Source organism: Sorghum bicolor, chromosome 1 (assembly GCF_000003195.3).
Source record: "Sorghum bicolor cultivar BTx623 chromosome 1, Sorghum_bicolor_NCBIv3, whole genome shotgun sequence".
In the NCBI taxonomy this organism is placed as follows: Eukaryota; Viridiplantae; Streptophyta; class Magnoliopsida; order Poales; family Poaceae; genus Sorghum; species Sorghum bicolor.
The window spans coordinates 1,005,618-1,019,523 of NC_012870.2; the positions used below are offsets into that span (position 1 = coordinate 1,005,618).

A 13,906-nucleotide genomic window follows, 5' to 3' on the forward strand; every position below is an offset into this window, starting at 1 on the left:
CATATCATTGAGGAAAGCGACCTGATAATGGTGTCACAGAAACAGATCACATTCGCTTACATATCATGAGCAACCTGATAATGGTCCATCCACTGAGTTCAGTCTGAAACTACAAACTTTATCACCACCCAAAGGGCGCAAGCAATTCTCTTATAACTTTCACATACAGTACAACTCAACATATAATAAGCTTGGGAATGCAAGTGGCAGATCCCCAAGACATTGGCTACTACTTGGTAGCACCCAATCACACGGTAAACGATTGCATACCATGCAAACAGTTCCTAGTAAGTTCTTAAAACATCAAGGAATTTGCTCAGGGCCCTGGGTGACCTAAACAAGTAGCTATGAATCGCCATTTAACCTATCAATGGTACATAAATCTGAGAATGCAGTTGCAGAGTCGACTAGTTTGCATAGATAGCGCCATTTGAGTTCAGAGAGGAGCCGTTCTGGGGAACATCAGCTCCCTCTACTTCTGACAAGAAGCCATTCTCAAAGAATGCCGAATGGAGGGCTTGTACACACTGTTTTGCCTCACTGTCATTGACTACCAAGGAAATGTTCACCTGCATGAGTACATAATAAGTATTACTGCAACATATAGAAATTCCATAAAAGCTTGTTTTATGTTTTGTAAGAGGGGATGGATACCTTGGACGCCCCTTGTGAGATCATCTGGACATTAACACCATTTCTACGTAGAACATTGAATGCCTGGCATGCAGCAAAAGGGTCAGACATTCATGTTTTGGTGTCCATTCTCCAGAATAAAAAAGCATGGAAGTTCAGAATCACAAGATGTCATGTTACTAGTAGTATCATTAGGAGCTCTGACCTTTTCAAGAACCAATGATGATCTCTGTACATTCCCTATCAGTGAGATGATTGATCTACGCTGGAGCAGATGAACAACAGAAAATTTTTCAAGCTCTTCAACAACATGATCAAGTTCCTGCGACATCATTGTAAAAAAAAAAAGAATCAGGAGGCCAGTAAAATACTTTCTGAAAATTTGCCAGGTTAAACCTGCAAAGTAAAACCACAAGAAGCAAATCCAGCAAAAGAATTCAATATATTATCTGTTCTGTAAGTTCAACATGCACCTAAAAAGGTTATGTGGGTTATCAACCGCCCCAAGAATCCATAGATCAAAACACATAGTTACAAAATGTGTAATTTAATACTAAGCAATTCAAAATTCCAAGCTTAATCATAACATTGAACACAGATGATAACACATGCAGAGTAAAACATTTGGTAACTGGATGTTATTGGAGGTACTGGCTGTATTGTTTGCTGAAAGTTGAACTAATAATATTTCCTCACTCAGATGCTTACCTGCTGGATCAGTTCACGGCTCCATAGTTTTGATGGATCTAGAGTCAACGAGATGCTGACTTCACTAGTAGCCACAACATCAACAGAGATGCCCAAATCTTCAAATATTGAGAAGACCTGCACATGTACATAAAAATATAATCAAAAGCTAACAAAAAGGTATAATGGAAATAAACAAACAAACAAATGAGCCACGTCAGTTGCTTCATGTACCTTTGCTAAAAATCCGTACTGGCCAAGCATCCGTGTGCTCACTATATCCAGCATGGTAACATTTGATTTCAACACAATGCTGGTCAATATGCTCTGCCAAAAAAAATGTAGCTCTGTCTATTTCAAGGAACTCAGCAAAAGCAGTAATGAGATATTGCACAAGAAAGAATCATAATCTACTAACACAACAAACCTTGCTCATATCTCTGGATTTAGTGATGACAGTACCAGGTGCATGACGATTGTATGAGTTCTTAACTCTCACTGGTATATCACCATCCCTAGCCGGTCGCATTGATTGGGGATGCAAAACCTACCAAAAGACAACTATCATCAGAAGTTATAATAAGAACAAATTTATTGGTTCTTAAAATTTCTGCCAAAACAACTGACCTCCTAAACCAAAAACAAAAAGGAAAGACAAAGGCCAACGAGAATGACCATGTAAACTAAACTAAATCTTCTGGCTTAGAATTTGAGTTTTGAGGTGCAACAGGTAACATTTTATTTGATGAACAAATTATAACTAAAAAAGAAAGATGAAATACCTGTGCCCCAAAGTAGGCAAGCTCAGCAGCTTCATCAAAAGTCAAGTAGGGCACGGGTATAGCATTTGCATAAATATTAGGATCACACGTCAACACACCATCTACATCCTTCCAAACCTATAAAAAAATAGTAATAGAGTTACAGGGGACTTTTAGTTTTCATAAATAATGAAACAACTTGGTATTTAGCAACAGAGCCTGTTAGTCACAAGCAAGTTGGGGTAGGCTAGAGATGACATGGTACATCAAGGGAAAATTTATACAAAAACATAAAAAGGTAGCAATGACTATATTATTTGAGGATCTAAAGCCTTGAACAGCTTATTGATTTGTTAAAACTTAATGAACCTGAAACAAGCACAAATATTCTATATGCATCCAACAGGAGACCCATTGGGATACCCAAACCTAAAATGGATCTCCAACATAATACCTATAGCCTCCAACAGAGTACCTATATGGAAGACCCATTTTGGGCGTCAGGAGAGGCATAACCCAAATCTGAATATCCTCTCTCCTGGAGACCCATTTGCAGAAAGGGTTGTCTTTTGGGTCTTGTTGTTGGAGAAGACCAAAAATAGGTATTGAACTTTTTGCCTATAGCATTACACAAAGGACAAATGGGTCCTGTATTTTGGGTCGCGGTTGTTGGAGACAGTCTAAGGATCTGAAACTGGAACATCGGAAAAGTGAAAACAAACCTGGATTTCTCTTAATCCCAAGGCTTTGCCAATGGTTGTAGCTGTCAAGTCACTACCACCCCTGCCTAAAGTGGTGACAGCACATGATTTACATCCCTGAAATTGATGTGCATCATTACGAATCCAATCAAAGTAAACTTGACACCCTCCCAAGAAATCATGTAGAAGTACATACCTTCCCAAGAAAACCAGTGACTATAGGAATAGCAGGGTTATCCATCCAGTCTCTATGTAGCCTCTTTGCAACAGTAGGATAAGTGACTTCAAGAATATCCGCATTTGTGAAATCATCAGTGGTTATAAAGCCAATATCAAATGCATCATACTGCCAAAAATAACAACAATTAGTTTACAATATTGTTGGATTGAAATTGGTGTTTTTATTTATGGACCAAGTCTACAAAGACAGGGGGGACTCCATATGATCTTAGCACCATGAAGACATGGTTTATGTGTAATGTTATAAGAAATATTGCCCAAAATTTGAAGGCACCCACATGCAGTACTATGCCAGGACAGATTTAAGTGTGCTATTAAATACGAGGGGCATATTTACTCTCAACTGTGCCCTTGTTTGTATCAAAAGCTGACTTCCTTCCTTAGTCCAAGAAAGTTAGGTTAAACAAAGACTACTTTTCTTCCCAGAGTGGCCGGTGGGCAGAGTACATGTTTTGACACACCATCTTCTGTGGACTAGTTGCATTCACACTTATTCTACCACAGGTTAGAATTGATTGTTTGACTAGAATCCAAACTTTCAGTTCAAAATAATTCTAGGCAACTTTTATGTGTTGCTTGTGCTAAATGACCTTGGAACACCAAAAAAAACAACCTTCCGACAGGAAAAATAATAAACACTAAGCAATAGTATGTGCGTATAGAAACATAGCATTTGACTCACCTGGCGTGCCTTTTTCCCAAGTTTATTCAAATATGCAGCAAATATTCTTGTAGACATACATTCACCAAAGGAAACAAGATAATCTCTTGTCCTAAGAGTCAGCTCTTTCATCATAGCAACTCCTTTAAGAAGTTGCTCCAATTCATCCAATAAACCTGTCGAAATAAACATTGACAGAGGCAATGTTTGAGTAGTGCTTCTGAAACTGAAAGATACTTTGATTGGAAGATAAATAAGTGCTTCAAGGAGAATTAGCCAAAGAAAAACTAAAACAATAATGGACACCAGTTAAACCACTAAAGCATAAGTTGTCACAGTTCACAGTGGTATTACAGCTTAGCATCCACTCTGTCATTTCTGCTATGCTGGCTAAAGTAACAGGTATATAGACTGGTAGCATAGCAATAACTTACTTTGAGTGCGAGGACTAGCAAATATTTAAACCGAGAAGGCAAATATTTAAACAAAGTGTCCCTTTTGTGCACACAGTAGAATGTTGGCTGGTGGCAAGGTGCATGCGGAAAATGGTTTGTAGTGCTGACAGTGACCGCAAGGCCTTTCACCACCATACATAGCAAAAGAAATCATGTGATGTCCATTCAACTTCCACCAGGAATTATTATTCAGAGTCCGCGGAGAAAACTTTTGCACATCAAACAGAACGAGGTCCCTTTGTATGGCTAACAAAAGCATTCCTGATAGAGCAAGAGGAATAGAACCGAGAGCAGAGTGGAGGAAACAACAACATACCTGAAACAATCGACCTATCTAACCCGAGCTCATCAACCGTCCTGATAGGAACAAAACGACGCATGGTCAGAACCAGATGCTGGAACAGCACATGGCAGCACGATCAATCAGAGGCGGCCAAAAAACAAAAGCGAAACACACCTAAGATGCAGGTCCTTGATGACGGCGAGCTCAGGGATTTCGGACGCCTTGGGGGCGCCGCAGCTCACCGCCTTCTCTCCGGCCTACAGAATCAACGGAACAGGCACGCGCATTTAGCTTTACACCAGCTAGTACTACAAGCCAAACAATCCGCCCAAGAGATAGAAATGGGCGGTACCAGGAGGAGGTTATTGGTGGTCTTCCCCATGGCGGAGAGGACGACGACGGGGGTCTCGTCGGGGAAGCTAAGGATGAGATCGGCCACCTCCCGCATCCGCTCGGCCGACGCGAGCGAAGAGCCGCCGAACTTCATGACAACGGTGAACTCCGCCTGAGCATTGCTCCCCGCCGCCGCCGCGGCCGTGGTCTCCTCCGTCCTGAGAACAGCCGGGGCGGCGCCCGTCTGGCAGCTCACCGCCAGACCCTTCCTCCGCCTCCAGCATTGCGCTCCCGGCCTCGCGCTCGCGGAGACCGAGTGCCGCTCCCTTCCGAGCTTGGAGGCGGCGATGGGCGCGTCCAGAGACTCCCCCGCGACTACCCCCGGGAACCGCAGCGCCTCCGCCATCGTTGGGCGGTCGAGAGGCCTGTGAATTCTCCGGTGCGGGAGCAGGCGCGCGCGGGGAGGCTGGGCTGGCTCGAATCGAACGGGAAGCGAAGGGGAGATGGTGGCGGCGAGACGGGGAAGCGGGGTGCGGAGGACGGGACGCTTTATATAGCCGGCGCGGAAACGGACGGCGCGGCGGGGTGGGCCGTTGGGTCAGCCGCCCAACGGACGGCGCGGATCAAACACCGGGGGCGCGTGGGGTAGGCTGACGTTGACCCCACCAGTGGACGGAGGCCGGAGGGAGGGACGCAGAAAAATGAAGAAGCAGCGGTAGCGGACGCGGGGTGGGCCCCGCGTGGAAGTGACGCTGCTGGACCTGCGCGCGGTCTTGGGGATGATGCCAGTCGCAGCCGCCAGCGGATTCTTCGCCTTTTTCTTCCGAGGGTGACGTCGACGCCAGCAACTATGAAATCAAGTGAGTGGAATTTGTTAGCACGAGTAATACCAAAGCATTTTGTGTTTGTTAGATTATTAATGGTCGCATCAACGTCACAAATTTGTCCCCTTCGAAACGGAATTTCGTAAAAAATCGTATAGAAATTTCATAGCAATGAGCTTATTTTTCACAACATAAACGTATGAATAGAAAAAAACAATCCAAAGTTCCAAGGGGGCCTAACTCGGCTTCGTGAGTACTCTCTTATTGTTATTGTTAGGTCTCTTTGGTGGAGCTTCATCTAATTTTTACCTTATTGCTATGGTAGCTAGAGAAATAAAAAATAGTGGTTTATTAGCTTCTATTGTTGGAGAGGAGAAAGAGAAAAAGAGTTCTATATTGGGGGCAACGGATCTAGTGCAAACTCATCTCCTGTGCAAACTATGCAAACTCTAATCTGGACACATGATGTTGATCCAAGGAGCGCGGAGAGATTGGGTAATTTTGTACTTAACCGCCCGCTCTTAAGCACACTTTTACAAATCCCTCCTTCCACCTCTCTCATGCACTCCCTTGGATCAATATCCTACGGTCCAGATTAAAGTTTGCACAGTTTATACGGGAGATGAGTTTGCACTGTATCTGTTGCCCTATATTGGTGGATCAACAAGTGAAGCTAAAACCATGAGAAATTTTACCAAAGTGGACCATAGCATCTTAAAAGGCTTGAGTTCTGATTTCTGAAGAAGCCATCCCAGTGAGGTGCATATAAACCAGCTTTCTCCATGAAGGCAGGCAGGCAGCAAGGAGCCGAAGCTCTTTTTGAAAAGGAACTGCAGCCCAAAAAATTGGCTTCTTCGAAATTTTCTTTGGGATACTTGTTTTACCAAAACATTTTTACAAAAAGGTGCTCCACCAAGAAGCCAGGCTGAAGCCGTTTTAGGCCTTGTTTAGATGTGATTTTTTTTTAGATTTCGTTATTGTAGCCCTTTCGTTTGTTTGTGGTAAATATTATCCAATCATAAACTAACTAAAGTTAAAAGATTAGTCTCGCGATTTACAGTTAAAATGTGTAATTAATTTTTATTTTCGTCTATATTTAATGCTTCATGCATGTGCCGTAAAATTCGATGTGACAGGAAATCTTGAAAACTTTTTTAATTTCGGGCTGAACTAAACGAGGCCTTAGAAGATCAGAGCGCCCAACAAACTAGCCCTAATTTCAAATTCATCTCCCTTGGACCCTACCTACGACTATCGATTTTTTCTTGCTACTAGAATACCCGTGCATTATTGGTTCCGTCAGTGTCAGCAAAATGCTATTTTTGTGTAATCCCATGATAAGCGTGACAATAAAACTATTCACCAATCACCACGTTGAGTGGTATTTGAAGGCAAATTAAGCATGTGCCAATCGTTCTTTTTTTAAAAAAATGGCGTGAACTAAACACCATAGCTGTTGCTAACATTGCAAATACAAACTACTCCCTCCATTCCAAATTATAAAATATTCCAAAAATCTTGAAGAGTCAAAACATCTCAAGTTTGACCAAAATTATAAAGTGAATTACAAAGATTTATAACATCAAATAGATATACTATGAAAATATAATTAATAAATAATCTAATGATACTTAGTTGATACAATAATTATTACCTTATCATATAATTTTCGTCAAACTTGAGATACTTTGATTCTACAAGATTCTTGGAATGTATTATAATTTGAGATGAAGGGAGTAGTACTTAGGCCTTGTTTAGTTCACCCCAAAAAGCAAAAAGTTTTCAAGATTTCCCGTCACATCGAATCTTGCGTCACATGCATGGAGCATTAAATATAGACGAAATCAAAAACTAATTACACAATTTAGCTGGAAATCGTGAGACGAATCTTTTGGTCCTAGTTAGTCCATAATTGGATAATATTTGTCACAAACAAACGAAAGTGCTACAGTACCAAAAACCGAAATCTTTTCGGAACTAAACAAGGCCTTATAGTGATAGACAAAAAAAATGGAGATGTTCGTTTCGTTGAAATTTAGCTGTTGCTGCTTATGCTGATTTGTTGTGAAAGAAAATTTGTGTTCCTTCACTGGAAAATACTGCTCATAGATTTTTATGAGATATTATTCACTGTTTTCAAAAATATTTTGTTACATTGTGGATATACTGTAAATATCAAAGGATTGCGAGTGTGCAGTCACTATTATCCTCTTCTGATGTCCCTGAATAAAGTTTTCTTATGACGGCACAAATAATGCAACACGATGACTTATAAACCTTTTGGTCTGCTGAGCTGACTGCTGGTGTTTTGTGCAACCCTGAAAACCTGAAACTCTCTTATGCTTATGCGTGCAATGCAAACATGCAACGCGCCATTGTGCAGTGTGTTTTCAGCGCCATCTTGCGGCTCCGATCGGAGCAGCACAGTAATTGTATCTGAGTACACTTCCACTGGCCATAGTTTCGTGGCACACCGAAACAGGCAATCTACTAGTACTAGCTTTGCTGTTGTTTGCCTAGGCATCAACAAAGGCCCACAAATGTTCCCCCTGTCGCCAATCAGATGTCCACTCCGTCTAAGACATGCCTGCCAATAATGTTAACAGGCGGCCAATTTCATCCTGATCTCAAGCACAACACACAAGACAAACACAACACAAACCCAACCCAGCCAATTTCATCCTGCCAATAAGGCTTGTAGCTCTGCCATTATTGACACCAGCTGAGGTTGCCAGCAATTGGCCTGCTTCATCTTGTGTATATATGTTAATCGTGCACTTGGATTACTAAACAGGTGTAGATTGAGGTAAGCAAGTGGAGTTGGAGCTCTGAACATGTGGTCAATTTTCTTTTGGCCACTGTTGGACCTGACCTGCATCTGCACGGAACACGCTGACTGCCCACAGCTTTCATGCGTTTGGACATTACCTTCAGGTAGTGTGCTGTTTATGCAAGTTGTTAGAGACCGGGGGACGCTCTTGTTGGTTTGCCAAGACCTGGTTCTGTAATGTAATCTCTATGATTCTGCACTCGGAAAGATACAGACGGTGGGAGGTGCAACCGTGTAAGTGCAATTTTCAGACAGAGGACAGCTCGAGAAAGCTATGTGCCTGCCTGAAAGGTGAAAGGGACGCCATTGACGTAGTACCCCTATCGACGACCCTTTGGGATGGGCAGGGGACGCCCTCCAACCGCCGCACAGAATTCGCGGCAGGAACGGAGAAGGGCATCAAAATCTCGGTTAACCAAACAGGGCCTAATGCTGGAGATATTCTGTTGCGCCCAAACTGCAAGGTAAGGTAAGGTAGTGACCACTGATTCATCGCCCAGATTTTGCATGCTCCAGTTCAGTCTTCAGACCCTTTCAAATTTCCATGTTCTACATTCAGCTCGCTCGTTCAGAGTTTCAGACGCGTCCACATCTATCTATCTATGGACAAGAAAGTGACAGATGGACAACCAATTCAGGTCTGAAGGATAGGTTTGTGAAAAAAAATCACATTTCAGGTCTGACGTCTCAGCAACCGTTCAACGTTCAGACTAACAGAGCGAATGTAAGGCGTGATGAGATATCGAACATCAGTACACCATAGAAGACGAGGAAAAATGATGGAAATCCAGGTTTAAGAAAGGAAAAGGAAACTACTGATAAAATGGACGCGGGAAGAATATCTCTACAATTTGTTTCCATCGGTTGCTTAGCAACCTGGAAATGAGAACATGGCTCATGTTCGTGTTCCTATATTTCACATTCCGAGAACATCTACGTCTCAGAAACAACACATTATAAAATGACATTCCAAGTTCCTATTTCCGCTCTGAAAATGGGAACACGGTTGCTAAGGTCGGTTGTCCAGCAAGACGAAGACTCTCCTGGGGTTTCTGCTGCTCAGCTCAGGGTCAGTTGCTGCGTTTTCAGAATTCAGAAGATTATTAAAAAAAAAAAGGAAAAAGAGAAGTGGACCAACCGAAACCATAAAAGCCCATTGGGCTGGATGGAGCCCGTGTCCCAGTCCGCTCTTAGCGGCCCGTGGGCAGCAAAGGCGCCTCCTTATCCGGCGGACCGGAGCGGAGCGCGTCCCCCGCTGGACGTCATCAACCCAACCCAGTCAACCCCTGGACGACTTCCCGCATCCCCAGTCACGCATCGAGCGGCCAACCCGCGCATCCCCACCGCCCAGCCAGCCACGTGGCGCGATCCTACCCGCGCCGCAGCGTGGCGAGCACGAGTACGAACTCTCCCTCTCTCTCTCTCGCCGGGCCACACTCGTGCTGCAGTTCCCACTCCAGAAGCTGCCGAGAGGAGAGCCTGCGGATTACACGCATCTCGCTGCCGCCGCCCCCATGGCCGATCTCCGCCCGCCGGAGCCGGGCACGAACGGCGCCGGAGCCGGCGTTGTCGCCGCGCTTCCGGCCGTGGATGCCGTCGCGGCCGCCGCCGCCGCCGCCGCCGCTGCCGCAGGGGGCGGGGGAGCGCAGCCGCCCTACTCCAAGCGCCGCCGCCGCCCCAGCGTCCGCCTCGGCGACATCGACGCCCCGCCCCCGCGACGCAACCACAAGCCGTCCTCGTCGTCGCACCCGCGCCCGCCGCGCCGCGCGCACCCGGACGACCTCGACCCGCACTCGCACGGCCGCCGGGGGCCCAAGCCGCCGGCGCAGCGACGCCCGCGGACCGCGTGGATTCCCGCCGCGCCCGCCTCGGCGGGGGCCGCCGAGGGCTACGACGACGACGAGGAGCGCTACTACGACGACGAGGACCAGTCCGACTCCGCGGCGGCCGCCACCGCCGCCGCCGCCGCCGCCGCCGCGAGAGCTAGGGTTTCGGGCAGCCGCGACGCCAGCGGAGACGAGTCGGACGGGGTGGCGGACTGGGGCCTCCCCAACGGCCGCCTCCCCTCAGCCATGGGGTATGGCGGCGTCAAGGCCTGGCTCGATGGCTTGGGGCTTTCTCGGTACGCGCCGGTGTTTGAGATCCATGAGGTGGACGACGAGGTGCTGCCGCTGCTCACGCTGGACGACCTCAAGGACATGGGCATTGGGGCTGTTGGCTCCAGGAGGAAGATGTATGCCGCCATCCTCAAGCTCCGGAGCGACAATGCGTCCTGAGTTGGTGAGCTCTTAGCGTCTCCTGATATCTCATTTTTTTTAATTCCTTTCCGTAGAGAGCTATTACTGATAAGGGGAATAACTAGCACTGCTTTTCGTCAATCCTGAGTGTGCTGTACATAGGTTTGATGACGGCCTCATCTTTGTTGTATTATTATGATGCTGTTGAGAAGCTGCTAAAAAGGAATAGTTTGGAAAACATTGAAATAATGGATTGAGGCAAACTAGTTGCATTAACATGATGCCACTGTTATACTTACTACTTTCTATCGGAACTGTGCCATAAATAAATCAATCTTTGAGATTGGCTTCCATTATACACTATCTGTACAGAAGGCTACTGGAAAGGTTATTGGAAAGAGGGATATGCAAATTCTGCACAAGCTAGAAAGCACAATAAGAGCAAATCGTGCCTCTCATAACCAATTTTTCTGCTGACATTTTGCACTGCCATCATCAACAGCAAGTGAAAAATGCATGATAGGATAGGGTTGGATCATCCGGTACAAATTACAATAATAGAGATTCTGTAGTAAAAATTTGATGCACTGCTTTTGGTTTCTGAATTGTTCAAGTAATGTCAGTGGATAAATTAGTGTGCCCCTATGGGCACATGCAGCCTATATCTACACCAGATGGGAAATGCAAATGCACCTCCGGGAGCCCATGCACACCGAGGTGACAAGCTCGCGTAGCTCAAGTTATTGGTGAAGCACGTCGGATGGGTGGCTACTAGAGCTTAAGTGCTGTGACTTCTATCTACCTTTTAGAATCTCGTCACGTGTTCTTTATGTGCAGTGTTGACAAGAGCAGATACGATAGATACATAAAGAAAACACAAGTCAACGTGTCATCCATACTCTCATTTGTGGCACATCAATGAACTTTTTTTTCCTTTGAATCTTTTCTTGATAATAAAAATGGTAGGTATATATTCTCCAAATCATGCAGGGACCGACTTCTTTGTTTTGACCTTGCCCATCTTGCCAGAAATCGCTTGAAAGAAGATTTCTTTTGAAATATGTGTGTGCCTCTTGAGCCTCCCTTAAGGCCACTGTTTGATGAACAGAATCCATTGTTCTAAAGGGCTATTGAGGTCAACCCACAATCTCCATCAGGAATTATTCCTTGTAGAATGAGAGCAGCAATTATTCACTTAACATATTCCGATAATAAAGTCAACGCCAAGTGCCACAGTTATTTTTTATTCATACATTTTGCATCATGATTTAACGCACTTGTAAATCTTGAGCATAAATGATGTTGGGGATCATCCATAAATGTTATTTCCATCATTGTCATGCATTTTATGTTGAAATTAATGCATCAATTGCTCATTGATTATTATGATGAAGAGCACTGTACATTATTGTATGGACGTATAAGCTTTCTTACTGAGGGGTGTACCTTATGTGATATACTCCATCATTTCTGCTTCTTGTGGGACCCAGGCACCCAGTTGTGACATTATTTGGTCCTTTAACTGAACTTCTAATTGGCTGCCTAGATTTTTACTTGCCTTTTCAAGTGAACTTGGTTAGACTTCCTCTGCTCCCTTTATATGTAAATTATCACTCTGCTGTGAAGATACTGCCCTATGTATAGAGTTCATCTTCTGTTCCAATGAATGCTTATAACATGTGAAATTCTGACATATGCTGTCTTTTAGAATTACTGAAATTTGAGTTTTATTTGTGATTACAAGTTTAGCATTAGTAACAAATACAGCCTATATCCTAGTCTTGCTGTTTCCATTTCTGCTTATGTTCTTTAAGTTCCATTGGTTAATTGGCTATGCATTCATATGCCTTATCCCTTATGTATTAAATGTACATTTCCCATTATAGAATAGAGCTCTCATATGCCTCAACTTTGTCCTAATTTCAGCATGAATATCTATATCCATATTTCAAACCCATAATGAATTAAATTCGATTTTTATGTGAGATTTAATAAATTTACCATTTATTTTTGTTGCTGTAAATGGCACAATCACTTAGGCATTCATTGCTGTATAATGCATAATGACATATAATGCTCAACTTTCTTTCTCCTACATCAAAGTTTATGTGGTAGATAAACAAAATTGGCTACCAGCCACTGCACTAAACCGCGTTGCTGCTGGACATACTATAAGTTAATTTATTGGTGAACACAGCAATACCAGGATGTCCACCAGGAAATGAATAGTAGTTTGTTTGGGCTGTGACACTGTTTGCAGTGTGTGTCTGTTTTTCTGTGGCAATTTTGTATTGTAGAGGTAGATAATAATTTATTTTGTGCAAGCTGAGCCATTGTGTGGTAGCTACCATTTTAAATTGGAGGAATAGTTGAGACAAGTGGTCATATCTATGAAGTAAAGAACAGAATCTAAGCTGGATAGATATTTTTATGTACTTATAGATTATTAGGCAACTGATGTTTCTATGTCAGTTACTTTAAGGCCAATCCTTTCGTTGTCTCAGATATTTTTCTCTCTTCTCTTTTATTAGCTACTGGTTAAGGCGTGGTGGGCAGCTGCAAGAAAGGTGCAAGGAAATGATATGCTGAGGCATTGATACATTGTAAGTTCAAAGAGTAGCAGATGGATCCTGAAATCATAGTTTTTTGGTCTTTTTGAAATGTCATCTCCAAAATGTGATGGTTATCAAATATGATAGTCTGGTACATTTTGCCGTAAGTATAAGTATGTTAGGATTATTGATTAGGAGTGGTTCTTGGCTTGTCACTTGTGTGGATGAAAGAGGCTCTGGTAGAAGGGACTTAAGCCCAAGGTACCTTTATGCCATCTACCAAAACAACATTTCCCAGAAAAAAACTCGAGAAATAGAGAGTATCCCAACAAACTGTAGTTATTTTTTGGCCGGGGTGGAACTTTTTGCGGCACGTTGGGAGATGATGTGCCACACCCACGTCACTGGGCCGATAACACTGCAATGGAAAATGAAGTGAAGAATTTTGCCATAAGCTCAAGCTGTAGACAATTGCGTCTCCTTCAACACAAGTGCTCCTTGTCAAGGTAACTAGTGATGTGTTTTGTAGTACTGCACCTGTGTTTTGCCTAACTAAGACCGAAGAAGAGCAGGCCTGACATGGGAGAACGTAAGAGGTACTCAGCTAGCCCAGATGATTTGCCCGGAGAAGCACCCACTTGGCGCTCCTGACTGCCATGGCAGCAGGAGCACTCAGAGGTTGCTACAGGCAAATCATCCTTGGCTATCA

At 43.9% G+C, this 13,906-nt stretch overlaps 2 protein-coding genes across 2 annotated transcripts; one reads left to right on the forward strand and one right to left on the reverse strand.

Annotated features, from left to right (window-relative positions):
- LOC8060870 (aspartokinase 2, chloroplastic) lies at window positions 52-5,283 on the reverse strand. Its single transcript, XM_002466050.2, has 13 exons — window positions 4,774-5,283; window positions 4,596-4,678; window positions 4,455-4,495; window positions 3,705-3,859; window positions 2,979-3,128; window positions 2,804-2,899; window positions 2,103-2,219; window positions 1,748-1,867; window positions 1,555-1,647; window positions 1,342-1,458; window positions 839-955; window positions 655-717; window positions 52-569 (listed from the first exon to the last, which is right to left on the reverse strand). Exons 1-13 carry the CDS (start codon window positions 5,158-5,160, stop codon window positions 408-410), a joined length of 1,701 nt encoding a protein of 566 aa, XP_002466095.1. The 5' UTR covers window positions 5,161-5,283; the 3' UTR covers window positions 52-407.
- LOC8061410 (transcription factor Sox-1) lies at window positions 9,746-13,749 on the forward strand. The gene is made up of 2 exons (XM_002463469.2): window positions 9,746-10,688; window positions 13,177-13,749. Exon 1 carries the CDS (start codon window positions 9,923-9,925, stop codon window positions 10,682-10,684), a length of 762 nt encoding a protein of 253 aa, XP_002463514.1. The 5' UTR covers window positions 9,746-9,922; the 3' UTR covers window positions 10,685-10,688; window positions 13,177-13,749.

Coding starts and splice junctions, on each gene's coding strand:
- LOC8061410 (XM_002463469.2), top strand. CDS start 9,923: ATGGCCGATCTCCGCCCGCCGGAGCCGGGCACGAACGGCGCCGGAGCC.
- LOC8060870 (XM_002466050.2), bottom strand. CDS start 5,160: ATGGCGGAGGCGCTGCGGTTCCCGGGGGTAGTCGCGGGGGAGTCTCTG. Junction 4,496..4,595: donor ATCAAGGACCTGCATCTTAG/GTGTGTTTCGCT, acceptor TGTTCCTATCAG/GACGGTTGATGAGCTCGGGT. Junction 1,648..1,747: donor AATCCAGAGATATGAGCAAG/GTTTGTTGTGTT, acceptor TTTTTTTGGCAG/AGCATATTGACCAGCATTGT.